This window comes from Neoarius graeffei, chromosome 6, assembly GCF_027579695.1.
Source record: "Neoarius graeffei isolate fNeoGra1 chromosome 6, fNeoGra1.pri, whole genome shotgun sequence".
NCBI lineage: Eukaryota > Metazoa > Chordata > Actinopteri > Siluriformes > Ariidae > Neoarius > Neoarius graeffei.
In genome coordinates, this window is record NC_083574.1 from 9,841,300 (window position 1) to 9,858,467 (window position 17,168).

Consider the following 17,168-nt stretch of genomic DNA (forward strand, 5'->3'; position numbering starts at 1 on the left):
AGCAACATATGCTCCCATCCAGACGACGTCTCTTTCAGGGAAGACCTTGCATTTTCCAACATGACAATGCCAAACCACATACTGCATCAATTACAGCATCATGGCTGCGTAGAAGAAGGGTCCGGGTACTGAACTGGCCAGCCTGCAGTCCAGATCTTTCACCCATAGAAAACATTTGGCGCATCATAAAACGGAAGATACGACAAAAAAGACCTAAGACAGTTGAGCAACTAGAATCCTACATTAGACAAGAATGGGTTAACATTCCTATCCCTAAACTTGAGCAACTTGTCTCCTCAGTCCCCAGACGTTTACAGACTGTTGTAAAGAGAAAAGGGGATGTCTCACAGTGGTAAACATGGCCTTGTCCCAACTTTTTTGAGATGTGCTGTTGTCATGAAATTTAAAATCACCTAATTTTTTCTCTTTAAATGATACATTTTCTCAGTTTAAACATTTGATATGTCATCTATGTTCTATTCTGAATAAAATATGGAATTTTGAAACTTCCACATCATTGCATTCCGTTTTTATTTACAATTTGTACTTTGTCCCAACTTTTTTGGAATCAGGGTTGTACTTCCTGTGTAGCTATTTAAGCACTCTGAAGTTGGCACTGTATTACTGTATTATTTTTTTTTCCCCAGTGAACATATTTTTCCCAGTGACATCACATTCTCTTGGCACTTATTTTTTGCCTCTCTCTCTCTGTCCCTCTCTCTCTCTCTCTCTCTGCACTCTGTGCAGATGTGCACTCTGCTGCAGTATTTCTGTGACTGTGAGCTGAGGCACCGTGTGGAAGCCATTGTTGCTTTCTCTGATAGATTTGTACAGTCCATCCAAACCAACCAACGCGATCGTTACAATCAGCTCATGCGAGCTTTCACTATGAGCGCCGCTGAGACAGCCCGAAGGACCCGCGAGTTCCGGTCTCCTCCGCAAGAACAGGTACACACTCACATCTCGGCACAGATGTCTCATTGCACTCAGTGTTCTTCAGGACCAGGTAAACACACTCATATAAGTATGTGTGTGAGATATTTTGTTTGTTTGTGTTTTTTGCCCAGGTTATCTTGCTGACTAACTTTAAGCACAGTCCTGATGATGAGGAGTGTCCGGTGCCTGAGGAAGTACGAGAACCTCTCCAGAGTTTCCACAGTAGCATCCTCAATCACTGTGGTGAGCCTTAAACAGCCTGCTCATCGTAGACTCTCCTCATTAACCACCAGTTTCATGCAACATTGACCCCAACAGCCCTGGCTTTCGATTTCTGTGAATTACTACAACACATTGTTCTCCCCTGACTCTTTTGATTTCATTAAAAAAAGAGAGATTATGCTCTTCATCTTTAAAATAGTGACAGAAAATGCTATTTTGGAAATAACTAATCCTCAATTTCTTTCTTTTTTTTTTCAGGGAGATCAAACATAGTCCATGACTCAAAAAACAAAAGACGATCAAATACATAAACACTTCACATAGAAATATACCGGTATAGTGAATATTCTTGGGTTTCACGTGACGTCATATCCGCCTCATTAGTTATTCAAAATTTTATCTGGTGGTCTACCAAAGCTCAGTTGACAAAGCGTTTGTATGCAGAAGGTGCATTGCTCGCATCAAAAATGCCTTATGCTTATGTTGTTTTAGGTTGTTCAAATTGATCAAACCATGAAACTGATAAAAGTTTCTTCAGGGTTCCCTGTGAACTAATAAAAAAGGGTGAACGAACACAGGATTTCACAAAAAGACGTCGGGAAAGGTGGCTTTCGAACCTCTCACTGAAATCGAAGGGAGCCGAGTCGAAGCATGCTCAAGTTTGCAGTGAAAGGTTTGTATCGCCCTCTCAGCTATGTCGTTAGTGTTTTCCAAGTACTTTTCTTTCTATGTGTCATTATTTTACGGTACTTTTTTTTTAGTCACGAAGCCGTACAGTTACAATGCGCCGTGATCACTTCTTCTCCGTCTTGTTTAACTAAGATTCAGGTCTTTAAAGGGGTTTCTGATGATCTTTGTGAATGATTTACCTGAGAGATAAGAAACAACACAAGTGAGAATCAAGCCAACTATTGTTTGTTTACACTTCAACTTGCAGCGCTTCGTTGTAAGGACGCGAACGAAAAGCTTAAAAAATTGAAAATACTTACACGGGCAAAAACAATACCAGATTCATTGGGCAGCGACTTGATTCCGAGGTCCTTTACCCAGCCACGTACAAAAAAGTTGTAAGCCTCCATACTCTTCCACGCTTTCATCTGTTTTGCGGTGTAGAAGGACGTCTGCAACACCAGATAGTTCGAGATGTCAGGGAACTCGACTGAAGGGTGGTTTTCGAGATCGTATGACAAATCCTTCTTTCCCAGACTGTAGGGGTCGATTCTATTGCACATAGCAATCTTCTGAATATATCTAAAGCAAACAGCGGCTTCTAGATTATGAGCGTACTCTGATAAGTTATCGCTAGTTGTTTGCACTACGGCAGCCGTTTTGGTTTGCTAGACCACCAGCTGTTTTACCAGAAGTGAAATCGCTAAGAAAAGTCACATGACTGAAACCCAAGAATATAATGATATCTCATGTCTCAACGAGGCTTTTCACCTAATATTCTCCCTTTTGCTTTACTTTAAATAACTATAAATATCTGAACAAAAGATCTTGCACTCACTCACTCACTCATCCATAAGGATCCACTCACAACACAGTATCGTTAATAATCCAGTAAAGATGGCAATTTAGTAAACTAGTTAAAGTAAGTCTGATCTCCGTGGGCTAATATACCTGACCCATTTTGACCACAATCCCTTAAATTTCTCTGATTGCATTTTTATCAAAAAAGTTAGCCTCTCCATGATGTAAATTTCATGGACAATTTTTAACCAATCATCTAATGTTGGGGGGTTCTCACCGTGAGCACTTCCTTGTGAGGGCTTTCTTTGCTCCGACAAGTAGTATTCTCATTAAATGGAATTTAATCTGCTGTGGATTGAATATTCAGTGCTAGAGTGGGTTTACGGTTATTTAGCACAAAAGTCTTTTAGCACAACTCTAAGTTCTTTAGCACAAGATCCAAGAACACTTAATCTTTATTATAAATTGGTCTTTATTTGGTGAAAGACTTTGTAGCTTTATGAGTCAAATACATACGGAAACAGTAATATGTGATATCAAATAGACTTTTAATAATTCGAGTTAGTTTTTAGGAATAGATTTCGCTCTTAGTCGGCAAAACACATGTTGTCAAGCAGGGCAAGAGACGTAATCACCTGGTTAATTAACTTGGCAAGCGCGTAATTATTGACAGTCAGTTGAATTTGTGATATGATCAGAAGTGACTGAAGTTGTCTATGAAGGTGCCCACAATTCAAGGTTTGTTACGGATTAACTGCAAATATCCAAAGACACCAAAGAATCGGATTTTCAGTCCACGTTTCAGGGGTCAACGACTGATCCTTAACATGCACAGCAACAGAAATTCCGCCATCCAGTCCCTAAGCAATCATAATAAACCCCTTCCTATATCAAGATGAGTATTTTTTCGATTATTGTGACCATAATCCAGAGTCGTTCTAAAGAATAAAGAGTTGTGCTAAGAGACTTTAGAACTTGTGCTAAAAGACTTTGCGTTTGTGCTAAAAGACTTTTATGCTAAATAACCGGATACCATAGAGTGCCCAAATACAGTGTCAGATAATCAAATGGAAAAGAGATTTTAATCCTCGATTTCAGGTATACACCTGGAAGAAGAGGAGGAGGAAGAAGAGGTGGATGTGTCACTTAAAGGAAGACTGCTCAAGTTGGTGGAAAGAGTGAAGAAATTGCGTAAGCAGGAAGAAGAAGAAGAGCCTGAACCCAGTGAAGAGCCTAAGCCCAGTGAGGAACAAATGTGTTGTGCTTCTCTAATAAACCTAATATTTTTTCAATAATATGTAGAGTACATTATGTACAGTTCTTTTTTAAGTATATATATATATATATATATATATATATATATATATATATATATATACACATTATGACTGGGAAAGCATTACAGCTTGCACCAATTACACTGGCCCCATTGTACCTAATCTGCATGTCTTTGATTGTTTGTTTTTAATCCGAGTATAATAAAGTGAAATGAAAGCGTTACAAGTTGTTAGGGAAAAAAAATATTAATACAAAACTACATTTAACGATTTTATGAAATAAATATTTAAATCTGTCAGTGTTCCTCGTTTCCAATACTGTGCTTAGATTTCTTAAAAAAAAGAGAAATATTCTTTATATTATGTATATGGACACATCCACAAAAAAAATGGAAGTTAATCAAAAGGATTTTAATTTTGAACTGGTTCACTGTTTTGACATCGCACGTCTAGTTAGCGGGAAAACACTGGGTGTGACGTCATTGGCGTGAAATATCGGGAAATATGTCACTCAGCGGCGGCACGGTGGTGTAGTGGTTAGCGCTGTCGCCTCACAGCAAGAAGGTCCGGGTCCGAGCCCCGTGGCCAGCGAGGGCCTTTCTGTGTGGAGTTTGCATGTTCTCTCCGTGTCCGCGTGGGTTTCCTCCGGGTGCTCCGGTTTCCCCCACAGTCCAAAGACATGCAGGTTAGGTTAACTGGTGACTCTAAATTGACCGTAGGTGTGAATGTGAGTGTGAATGGTTGTCTGTGTCTATGTGTCGGCCCTGTGATGACCTGGCGACTTGTCCAGGGTGTACCCCGCCTTTCGCCCGTAGTCAGCTGGGATAGGCTCCAGCTTGCCTGCGACCCTGTAGAACAGGATAAAGCGGCTAGAGATAATGAGATGAAATGAGGTGTCACTCAGCTCCACGATGTATTTCGTTTGAAAAATGCGAGTTTTTCAACACGAGAAGATAACCGTCATATTTTTAAGCCAACCTGTGATTTTCTTTTTATTATATAGACACATTCATGACCAAAATGTATCAAAAACAATTCAGCGATTTGCTCACGAGTGACATATCGAGATTTATGTCATGGTTTTGAATCTCCATATCCGAGGTGTAGTTTGTATGAAAAATGCGAGTGGTGTCTTTCCCAGTAACACACTCATGTCCATATAATATATCAAGATATATTCACTATACATGGAACGTCATGGCCTGGCTCATAATAATATTCATTGCTAAAGTGAAGCAAATGTTTTTTACAGATTTTGAGAGAGTGATTATGGGCTTGGTTAATAAATCGATGATGCAACAGGGAATATATTTACATACTTGTATTAAACATCTTCTTTTCAGGCACGTTGCAGGAGCTGATCTCTCACACGATGATCCACTGGGCACAGGAGTCTTTCATCCAAAACCCAGAGCTAGTACGAATGATGTTCAGCTTGCTCCACCGGCAGTATGACTCTCTGGGCGAGTTGATTCGAGCTTTGCCCAAAGCCTACACCATCAATGCCGTGTCTGTTCAGGACACCATGGACCTCCTAGAGTGCCTGGGCCAGATCCGCTCACTTCTCATTGTTCAGATGGGTCCTGAAGAGGAGAGGCTCATGATTCAGAGCATCGGGTTAGCTCTGACATTTCAGAAATCTCTGTTCTCTTGAAATAAGTTCTACTGCTTGTGTTTATTCTCAGAACTGAAATAGTTAACATCCATGCTTATATTTTGTCTCGCAGTAACATCATGAACAATAAGGTGTTCTACCAGCACCCTAACTTAATGAGGGCTCTTGGCATGCATGAGACTGTTATGGAGGTCATGGTCAACGTTCTTGGAGGTGGAGGAGACTCGAAGGTGACTAAATGGAACAATATTGAGAAGATTTTTTTTTTTCTTGGGTCAATGTATTTGTTCTAAAGCTAGAATACTTTTATAACCTCATACAACTCTTTCTAAAAGGAGATTAGATTCCCCCAAATGGTGACGAACTGCTGCCGCTTCCTGTGCTATTTCTGTCGTATCAGTCGTCAGAACCAACGCTCCATGTTCGACCATCTTTCATACCTGCTTCAGAACAGTGGCATTGGCCTGGGTATGGCTGGCTGTCTTTAAAATGAATGAGAAACATGTTCTACTGTATATACGATGTAGGATCCATGTCTGAAAGATGGCTATTTGTTCAGGAATGCGTGGATCTACACCCCTGGATGTAGCTGCAGCTTCCTGTATCGATAACAATGAGCTGGCTTTAGCGCTGCAGGAGCAAGACCTGGACATGGTGAGATCATTTTGTATGTTGTAAAGAAATTGCACAGATTAAAAAAAAAATACGACTGAAATGTTTACAGTTTTAATCTTCTCTATTAGGTGGTGACATATCTGGCTGGATGTGGCCTGCAGATGTGCCCAATGCTGTTGTCTAAAGGCTACCCGGACATCAGCTGGAACCCCTGCGGCGGAGAGCGCTATCTGGACTTCCTCCGCTTTGCTGTGTTTGTGAATGGTCAGTAATTTCATTTCACCTGGTGAATCAAATTCTCAGTTCTATATCAGCACTTAAAATATGAAGATTTTTTTTTTTGGTAATTATTCTGTAAAATCAGAGCTTAGCCATTTGGGCTACTTATACTTGAATGCTCGATTCTGATTGGTCAGAAGGTGTTGATATGATTCTCTTTAATCTATAACTGCAGCTCTTACACAGGGACTTGTATTGAGGACAGTCTACCTTAACAGGATAAAAAAAGGCATAATCACGGATATGGTATAGTTTTTAAATGTAGGGATATTTTTATAGCATTTTTGGAAGAAATATTCAGTATCAGTGCTTTGTAACGGTCAAAGGAAAGGATGGACCTTTAAGTTTTCTGACTAAGGAAAATCTTCAGCACAGAAGTCGAGGCTTTGTGGTTTACCAAGATGCATAGTTTGTCAAATTCAAATTTATTTGGTCACATACACAGTCATACTGTACATAGTACAAAATGTAGGAAATGCTTATTGCAATGCTCTGTAAGTAGTAAAGATAGTGGGTTTTTTTGGGTGGGGGGAGGAAGAGTAGTAAAAAAAGAAAAGAAAATAGAATGTAATAAATAGAATTAAACAATTTTAAAAATAAAATAAATTAAATAAAAATATATATATTTTAAATTTTTTGATAATAGAATGTTCTGCAAAATATACACAAGATACAGAATATGTATAAATATATAGTACTAAAGAAAAATAATTAAAATATATATATGTTATTTACCAGCTGGGAGGTCTGTATGGTGAAATACCGTGACCGAGGTCTTGAAAGTACTGAGCGAGGCCCTCTGGGCCGAGGTCAGTATTCAAGGCCGAGGTCATGGTATTTCACCATATGGACCGATCTTAAGCTGGTAAACAATATATATATTTTTTCTTTACCAAATTCTAACAGAAAACGAGAGCGCCCGAAAGGGAAAACCGAGCCGAGCCGCCATTTTGAATCCTCATTCACGGCTGTAATGTAAATGGCTTCCTCCTCGGTATACAAGTGCACTTCCATGGCAGGAAAAAACTACATTTTGCCGCCTATGTAGTCCCCTATTTATACAAAATTGAGTCATTCAGGATTCAGCCATGGTTTTGCTCGGCGTTAGCAACAGTTACACGTTTTAGCTTTCTCCTGAAATGTTTTCTTTTATTTCTTCTTCCTCAGGGTAGTAAAACTCGCTTTCGCTGTGAACACTGTCGCTATCGCTATCCATGCTGTAAAATTAATGCTATTCTCCTGAGAAATGCTGGCAAAAAATTATAAGATTTTTGATAATCTTATAAATAAATCTTATTAAAAAAAAAGATAAATGTTGACAAAAAAACGCTACTATGTTTGCTGTTGTTGTGAACGAGCGAGTCGCCAGAGGTCCATAACCGGGGTCTGTAACTGGGGTCCGTATCGTAGGATACGGACCCGCTCGCCAGCCAATCAGAGTGCAGGATTTGATGGAAACCAGACCGCAATAAAAATATATATGTATATTGCACTGTCACAAATGAAAATTGAAATATGTATTGCAGTGTCATGAAATTGCACAAAGAGGTACAATAGCAATGACAGTGCAGTACTGACATATTTCAATTTTCATTCGTTGCAGTGCAATATGTAAATGGAGCAGGGTCGATTCATATCACCCTGTTGATTGTTTCACACAACATTTCATTGCATGTTCATTTGTCTTGGGAACTTCAAGACGGAGAAAAAATAGAGATCGGTGAGGGAACAACTAATAAAAGCTGCTATAACATAAGTGATAACAGATTTGTTCCACAACATTAAACATAATTATAAATGGATAAAACGTGTGGATGAATTTTATTAAAAGTGTAATCATTGGCAAATTACCATTGTATGAAAGGAATAAAACACTTTCGTATATGCTGTTACAGGAAAATGGGGTGGGGTTGAATTATTTCACCCTGTTGTTGATTATTTTCATATAACAGCACACCCAAAAGTGTTTTATGACATCCACCGACTTTGTTGGCAGAGGTTGTGTTTTTGGATCCGTTTGTATGTTTGTTCCCAGTGTAACTTGGATTTTGATGAAGTTTAGTGTACAGCTTTAGTATTATCCTAAGTTCAAGTGATTTGATTGGGGGGGGGGGGGGGGGGGGGGTATACTGGTTTACCTCTGTTCGTCCGTCCGTATCTCCGTCCGTCCCGAAACACCTTTTTCTCAGCAACCACAAATCATAGCAACTTGGTACAAAACTTCAGCTTGGAAATCTATACCATGTTTACCGTTTTCAGGTCTGTCGCACATCAACTTCCTGTTTACAGACTGAACGTATTTACGAAACATATAGGGTGGATTTACAAAATTTTCATCACATTTTTCTCAGCAACTACAAATCACAAGTGCTTGATATTTGGTACTGAGCTTCAGCTTGAGGTTCTATACCATGTATATCATTTTCAGGTTTGTGACACATCGACTTCCTGTTTACCGACTGAATGTATTTACGAAATGTATAGTGTGGATTTTGCCGCTATTTCAAGAAGCAAAATGCTATTTCAAAATGACAGTTTAACAGGATGTTATTTGAAATCTCTGAGGAAAACACTGCTCTTTACTTACTTGTTTCAGGGTTCATTATTTGTTGAAGTTAACATTCATAATAAGTGTCCTATTCCTTCGATTGCTTGCATTCTGATATAAGCGAGAGCGGGGGGATACGTAAGTGAGCAGGAGCTCACAGTTGATCTTGTTTTGATGTTGATGACATGGCTTGGTGGAAGTATGCACTCCACACTCTCAGAAAATAAAGTACATTATTGTACCTTTAGGGATACAATGGCTTGTCACTGGGGCAGTACCCACTAAGGTACTTATTTGTACCCTTTATATACTGCTTGGGAGCTTATATGTACCTTTATGGCCCTAAAAAGGTACACATAGTTACCTTGAAGTCCAATAATGAGCCCTAGGGGTACATTAATGTAGATTGTACCTTGAGGGACAGACATGTACTCATATTTCTGACAGTGTACCAAGTACCCTTCTAGTTCCTCACTTATTTTACTTTTATTTTAAATTTTTACAATCCTGATTCCAAAAAAGTTGGGACAAAGTACAAATTGTAAATAAAAACGGAATGCAATGATGTGGAAGTTTCAAAATTCCATATTTTATTCAGAATAGAACATAGGTGACATATCAAATGTTTAAACTGAGAAAATGTATCATTTAAAGAGAAAAATTAGGTGATTTTAAATTTCATGACAACAACACATCTCAAAAAAGTTGGGACAAGGCCATGTTTACCACTGTGAGACATCCCCTTTTCTCTTTACAACAGTCTGTAAACGTCTGGGGACTGAGGAGACAAGTTGCTCAAGTTTAGGGATAGGAATGTTAACCCATTCTTGTCTAATGTAGGATTCTAGTTGCTCAACTGTCTTAGGTCTTTTTTGTTGTATCTTCCGTTTTATGATGTGCCAAATGTTTTCTATGGGTGAAAGATCTGGACTGCAGGCTGGCCAGTTCAGTACCCGGACCCTTCTTCTACGCAGCCATGATGCTGTAATTGATGCAGTATGTGGTTTGGCATTGTCATGTTGGAAAATGCAAGGTCTTCCCTGAAAGAGACGTCGTCTGGATGGGAGCATATGCTGCTCTAGAACCTGGATATACCTTTCAGCATTGATGGTGTCTTTCCAGATGTGTAAGCTGCCCATGCCACACATACTAATGCAACCCCATACCATCAGAGATGCAGGCTTCTGAACTGAGCGCTGATAACAACTTGGGTCGTCCTTCTCCTCTTTAGTCCGAATGACACGGCGTCCCTGATTTCCATAAAGAACTTTGAATTTTGATTCGTTTGACCACAGAACAGTTTTCCACTTTGCCACAGTCCATTTTAAATGAGCCTTGGCCCAGAGAAGACGTCTGCGCTTTTGGATCACGTTTAGATACGACGACTTCTTTGAACTATAGAGTTTTAGCTGGCAACGGCGGATGGCACAGTGAATTGTGTTCGCAGATAATGTTCTCTGGAAATATTCCTGAGCCCATTTTGTGATTTCCAATACAGAAGCATGCCTGTATGTGATGCAGTGCCGTCTAAGGGCCCGAAGATCACGGGCACCCAGTATGGTTTTCCGGCCTTGACCCTTACGCACAGAGATTCTTCCAGATTCTCTGAATCTTTTGATGATATTATGCACTGTAGATGATATGTTCAAACTCTTTGCAATTTTACACTGTCGAACTCCTTTCTGATATTGCTCCACTATTTGTCGGCGCAGAATTAGGGGGATTGGTGATCCTCTTCCCATCTTTACTTCTGAGAGCCGCTGCCACTCCAAGATGCTCTTTTTATACCCAGTCATGTTAATGACCTATTGCCAATTGACCTAATGAGTTGCAATTTGGTCCTCCAGCTGTTCCTTTTTTGTACCTTTAACTTTTCCAGCCTCTTATTGCCCCTGTCCCAACTTTTTTGAGATGTGTTGCTGTCATGAAATTTCAAATGAGCCAATATTTGGCATGAAATTTCAAAATGTCTCACTTTTGACATTTGATATGTTGTCTATGTTCTTTTGTGAATACAATATCAGTTTTTGAGATTTGTAAATTTTTGCATTCCGTTTTTATTTACAATTTGTACTTTGTCTCACCTTTTTTGGAATCGGGGTTGTAGTTAACAAGGTAACAAGTTAACAAGTTTAGTTAGCAGTTTTGGAATAGTACGTAAGATCACTAAATGGGTGGTTAATATTTCCTGAGAATAACAGTGAGCCTTCCTTTGCAGGTGAGAGTGTGGAGGAGAATGCTAATGTGGTGGTGCGTCTGCTGATTCGTCGTCCTGAGTGCTTTGGCCCTGCCCTGAGAGGAGAGGGAGGAGCTGGGCTGCTGGCTGCAATGGAGGATGCCATTAAGATCTCAGAGGATCCAGCCAGGGATGGACCAACCCCGAAGAAAGACAGACGCTTCATGTAGTGTTTCTGTTTCTTTCTTTCTTTCTTCACTCAATGCCTTTCTTTCTTTCTTTCTTTCTTTCTTTCTTTCTTTCTTTCTTTCTTTCTTTCTTTCTTTCTTCACTCAATGCCTTTCTTTCTTTCTTTCTTTCTTTCTTTCTTTCTTTCTTTCTTTCTTTCTTTCTTTCTTCACTCAATGTCTTTCTTTCTTTCTTTCTTTCTTTCTTTCTTTCTTTCTTTCTTTCTTTCTTTCTTCACTCAATTTCTTTCTTTCTTTCTTTCTTTCTTTCTTTCTTTCTTTCTTTCTTCACTCAATGCCTTTCTTTCTTTCTTTCTTTCTTTCTTTCTTTCTTTCTTTCTTTCTTCACTCAATGCCTTTCTTTCTTTCTTTCTTTCTTTCTTTTTCTTTCTTTCTTTCTTTCTTTCTTTCTTTCTTTCTTTCTTTCTTTCATCGCTCAATGTCTTTCTTTCTTTCTTTCTTTCTTTCTTTCATTCTGCCTGTCTTTCATCGCTCAATGCCTTTCTTTCTTTCTTTCTTTCTTTCTTTCTTTCTTTCTTCACTCAATGCCTTTCTTTCTTTCTTTCTTTCTTTCTTTCTTTCTTTCTTTCTTTCTTTCTTCACTCAATGTCTTTCTTTCTTTCTTTCTTTCTTTCTTTCTTCACTCAATGCCTTTTCTTTCTTTCTTTCTTTCTTTCTTTCTTTCTTTCTTTCTTTCTTTCTTTCTTTCTTCACTCAATGTCTTTCTTTCTTTCTTTCTTCCTTTGCTCAATGCCTTTTCTTTCTTTCTTTCTTTCTTTCTTTCTTTCTTTCTTTCTTTCTTTCTTCGCTCAATGTATTTCTTTCTTTTTCATTGCTCAATGCCTTTCTTTCTTTCTTTCTTTCTTTCTTTCTTTCTTTCTTTCTTTCTTTCTTTCTTTCTTTCTTTCATGGCTCAATGCCTGTCTTTCTTTCTTTCTTTCTTTCTTTCTTTCTTTCTTTCTTTCTTTTATCACTCAATGCCTTTCTTTCTTTCTTTCTTTCTTTGCTCAATGCCTTTTCTTTCTTTCTTTCTTTCTTTCTTTCTTTCTTTCTTTCTTTCTTTCTTTCTTTCTTTCTTTCTTTTATCACTCAATGCCTTTCTTTCTTTCTTTCTTTCTTTCTTTCTTTCTTTCTTTCTTTTATCACTCAATGCCTTTCTTTCTTTCTTTCTTTCTTTCTTTCTTTCTTTCTTTGCTCAATGCCTTTTCTTTCTTTCTTTCTTTCTTTCTTTCTTTCTTTCTTTCTTTCTTTCTTTCTTTTATCACTCAATGCCTTTCTTTCTTTCTTTCTTTCTTTCTTTCTTTCTTTCTTTCTTTCTTTCTTTCTTTCTTTTATCACTCAATGCCTTTCTTTCTTTCTTTCTTTCTTTCTTTCTTTCTTTCTTTCTTTCTTTCTTTCTTTCTTTCTTTGCTCAATGCCTTTTCTTTCTTTCTTTCTTTCTTTCTTTCTTTCTTTCTTTCTTTCTTTCTTTCTTTCTTTCTTTCTTTTATCACTCAATGCCTTTCTTTCTTTCTTTCTTTCTTTCTTTCTTTCTTTCTTTCTTTCTTCGCTCAATGTCTTTCTTTCTTTCTTCACTCAATGCCTTTCTTTCTTGCTTCTTTCTTTCTTTCTTTCTTTCTTTCTTTCTTTCTTCACTCAATGCCTTTCTTTCTTGCTTCTTTCTTTCTTTCTTTCTTTCTTTCTTTCTTTCTTCGCTCAATGTCTTTCTTTCTTTCTTTCTTTCTTTCTTTCTTTCTTTCTTTCTTTCTTTCTTCACTCAATGCCTGTCTTTCTTTCTTTCTTTCTTTCTTTCTTTCTTTCTTTCTTTCTTTCTTTCTTTCTTTCTTTCTTTCTTTGCTCAATGCCTTTCTTTCTTTCTTTCTTTCTTTCTTCACTCAATGCCTGTCTTTCTTTCTTTCTTTCTTCACTCAATGCCTTTCTTTCTTTCTTTCTTTCTTTCTTTCTTTCTTTCTTTCTTTCTTTCTTTCTTTCTTTCTTTCTTCGCTCAATGCCTTTCTTTCTTTCTTTCTTTCTTTCTTTCTTTCTTTCTTCGCTCAATGCCTTTCTTTCTTTCTTTCTTTCTTTCTTTCTTTCTTTCTTTCTTTCTTTCTTTCTTTCTTTCTTTCTTTCTTTCTTTCTTTCATCGCTCAATGCCTGTCTTTCTTTCTTATAAATTACAGCAATTTCAAATGAATTATATATTGTGATTGGTTCAGGTTTGGTGGAGAGGAGCAACAGGAGGAGAACAGGGTGCATCTTGGGAATGCCATCATGTCATTCTACTCTGCACTTATTGACTTGCTGGGTCGCTGTGCCCCTGAGATGCATGTAAGTGAAATATAATCTGTGCATTATATTCCTCAGTTCTTATTGAATTTTGGAGACAATTGAATACAATTGGCAACATTTTCAGCTTCATTTAGGAACAGATGTGTAAATATTGGTCTGTCTATTGTCCTCAGTTGATCCAGGCTGGCAAGGGTGAGGCTCTGAGAATCAGAGCTATCTTGAGGTCTTTGGTTCCTATAGAAGACTTGGTGGGAGTCATCAGTCTACCTGTGCAGATTCCAACCTATGGAAAAGGTATGCTAGAACTAGACGGGACAGTTCATCAGTTTAAGGTGTCTTCCTTTATGTTGCTTTTTTTGAAGCTTTGGGACTCATTTTGGTGCTTTGTTGTTTGTCCTTTCCATAGATGGTCAGATCGTTGAACCCAAGATGTCTGCCAGTTTTGTACCAGACCACAAGGCCTCCATGGTGCTGTTCCTAGACAGAGTGTACGGCATTGATAACCAAGACTTTCTGCTGCATGTGCTTGAAGTTGGCTTCCTCCCGGACATGAGAGCCACAGCCTCTCTGGACACGGTGAGCCATTGTTTATTTCACGACATAATAAAACATAGAGAGGCACATTAATGCATGAATAGGAGCATTAATAGACTGTCCTAGTTATGATGAGATACTGTAGATGTATGTTATCTGGATTTATCAAAAACAATTCCATGGAATGTGCATTTTTTTCTAGACCAGTGTTTTCCAATCCTGGTACTGGAGTACCACTACGTTGCATATTTTGACATTTTTTCTGCCCCCAGATCACCCGATTCAACTCATCAGCTCATTTCCAAGCCTGACCTAGGTTAAATTGAGTTGGGCAGAGAATTAAAAATATGCCAGAAAATACAGGGCTGTGGTATTGCAGGACCAGAATTGAGAAAGGGTAAAATTGAGAAAGGGATGAATGCACACTAAACCTAACCCTTCCAGTCTAGAAAAAAAAAAGACAGCATATTTTTGTAGCATATAAGCACATATTTGGTTGGTGAAAATAATAAATAATTATGACCATCACATTTATTTATTGGATCCACCAAAAATTTTAATTCCTCAACTTTCTACACACAAAAAAAATTAATCCAGTTACAACACCTAAAAAAAAGTAGTTTCAAAACAACTTTCTTGGTTTCTTTAGGATTGCACTTAGTTAAGTGATAGACTCACTGGCCACTTTAATAGGAACTTGTTCTTGATTCTAAGATTCCTGTTCTTGGCTGCAGGACTGGAACCCAATGTGGTCTTCTGCTGTTGCATGCTGAGATGCTTTTCAGCTCACAATGGTTGTAAAGATTGATTATATGAGTTGCTATATCCTTCCTGGCAGCTTGAACTGCTCAATCTGGCTTTTTTCCTATATACACAGTACGCCTAAGACCCGATATGGGTAAATACAAAATTACAAGAGGGATTACAAGATCTGTAGTAAATAGTCTTGTATGAATGGCTATAAATATGGATGTGAAAGTTCCTGATGAAAGTCAATTAGTGATAGACAGTTCATTGATTCACTTTGTGTCGTTTCTTTTCAAAGCTTTCCTCTCATGGCGCTTGGCTCGTCTTCTTTTGTTGTCTTCCTTTCTGTCACTGTCCATCTTTTTGCATATGTCATGAGTGCACTTCCGCCATTCCAGCCTCTCATTTACAGTGTCCTTCCATGTGTGTAGTGCATTACCAATTTTCAGAATATCCTTGATTGTATCTAAGAAATGGACGACCAATCTTTCTGGAACCTTCTGTTAGTTCACCATAATGTAGTGCTTTGACTGACCTCCAACGTGCAACATGTCCCACCCAACGCAGTTTGTTTCTCATCTCATTATCTGTAGCCGCTTTATCCTGTTCTACAGGGTCGCAGGCAAGCTGGAGCCTATCCCAGCTGACTACGGGCAAAAGGCGGGGTACACCCTGGACAAGTTGCCAGGTCATCACAGGGCCGACACATAGACACAGACAACCATTCACACTCACACCTACGGTCAATTTAGAGTCACCAGTTAACCTAACCTGCATGTCTTTGGACTGTGGGGGAAACCGGAGCACCCGGAGGAAACCCACGCGGACACGGGGAGAACATGCAAACTCTGCACAGAAAGGCCCTCGCCGGCCACGGGGCTCGAACCCGGACCTTCTTGCTGTGAGGCGACAGCGCTAACCACTACACCACCGTGCCGCCCCCAGTTTGTTTCTAATAAGTACATTCTCAATGTCTTCAGACTTGGCATGTTCAAGAACTTCATCATTTGTAATGTAGTCATCCTATTTAATCTTGAGAATGGATCTAAGTTGCCGTTGTTGGATGGTTCTTAGATTTTTGATTTGTCTCTTATCAGCAAGGTGTTTGTTTCCACCCACAGAACTGCCACTCATGCAATGTTTTTTGTTTGTTTGTTTGTTTGTTTGTTTTTCGCACCATTCTGTGTAAACTCTAGAGACTGTTGTGTGTGAAAACCCCAGGAGATCAGCAATTAATGAAATACTCAAATCAGTCCATCTGGCTCATACCAACATCCATGCCACAGTGAAAGAAAGTCACACTTTGAGATCACAATTTTTCCCATTCTGATGTTTGAACATTGTGAACATTAACTGAAGCTCTTGATTTGTATCTGCATGCTTTTATGCATTGTGCTGTCGTCAAGAGGTCGGCTGATTAGAGAACTGCATAAAACAGCAGTGTTCCTAATAAAGTGTCGGGTGAATGTATTATTTGTACCTCAGTTACCTTAGATTGTACAGAAAAACTGTAACAATTAACGATTCCTTGCTATGATTTCTCTGATCCCATTTTGAGAAACTGTAATTCTAATCGACGTGAAAATTTTAGAGCAGTGATTATATTTAGATTATACAACCCCGATTCCAAAAATGTTGGGACAAAGTACAAATTGTAAATAAAAACGGAATGCAATGATGTGGAAGTTTCAAAATTCCATATTTTATTCAGAATAGAACATAGATGACATATCAAATGTTTAAACTGAGAAAATGTATCATTTAAAGAGAAAAAATTAGGTGATTTTAAATTTCATGACAACAACACATCTCCAAAAAGTTGGGACAAGGCCATGTTTACCACTGTGAGACATCCCCTTTTCTCTTTACAACAGTCTGTAAACGTCTGGGGACTGAGGAGACAAGTTGCTCAAGTTTAGGGATAGGAATGTTAACCCATTCTTGTCTAATGTAGAATTCTAGTTGCTCAACTGTCTTAGGTCTTTTTTGTCGTATCTTCCGTTTTATGATGCGCCAAATGTTTTCTATGGGTGAAAGATCTGGACTGCAGGCTGGCCAGTTCAGTACCCGGACCCTTCTTCTACGCAGCCATGATGCTGTAATTGATGCAGTATGTGGTTTGGCATTGTCATGCTGGAAAATGCAAGGTCTTCCCTGAAAGAGACGTCGTCTGGATGGGAGCATATGTTGCTCTAGAACCTGGATATACCTTTCAGCATTGATGGTGTCTTTCCAGATGTGTAAGCTGCCCATG

The 17,168-nt window shown here is 38.6% G+C and overlaps 1 protein-coding gene across 1 annotated transcript in view; it reads left to right on the forward strand.

Annotated features, from left to right (window-relative positions):
* Positions 1–17,168, forward strand: part of LOC132887638 (ryanodine receptor 1-like) — a 239,010-nt gene that overhangs the window by 94,997 nt on the left and 126,845 nt on the right. Inside the window, exons 37-48 of the mRNA XM_060923104.1 lie at positions 748–948; positions 1,068–1,179; positions 3,727–3,870; positions 5,249–5,522; positions 5,633–5,750; positions 5,856–5,988; positions 6,080–6,174; positions 6,264–6,399; positions 11,181–11,364; positions 13,561–13,672; positions 13,807–13,927; positions 14,040–14,209. Of these exons, the coding sequence (XP_060779087.1) occupies positions 748–948; positions 1,068–1,179; positions 3,727–3,870; positions 5,249–5,522; positions 5,633–5,750; positions 5,856–5,988; positions 6,080–6,174; positions 6,264–6,399; positions 11,181–11,364; positions 13,561–13,672; positions 13,807–13,927; positions 14,040–14,209 (1,800 nt within the window). The remainder of the gene's footprint in view (positions 1–747; positions 949–1,067; positions 1,180–3,726; positions 3,871–5,248; positions 5,523–5,632; positions 5,751–5,855; positions 5,989–6,079; positions 6,175–6,263; positions 6,400–11,180; positions 11,365–13,560; positions 13,673–13,806; positions 13,928–14,039; positions 14,210–17,168) is intronic.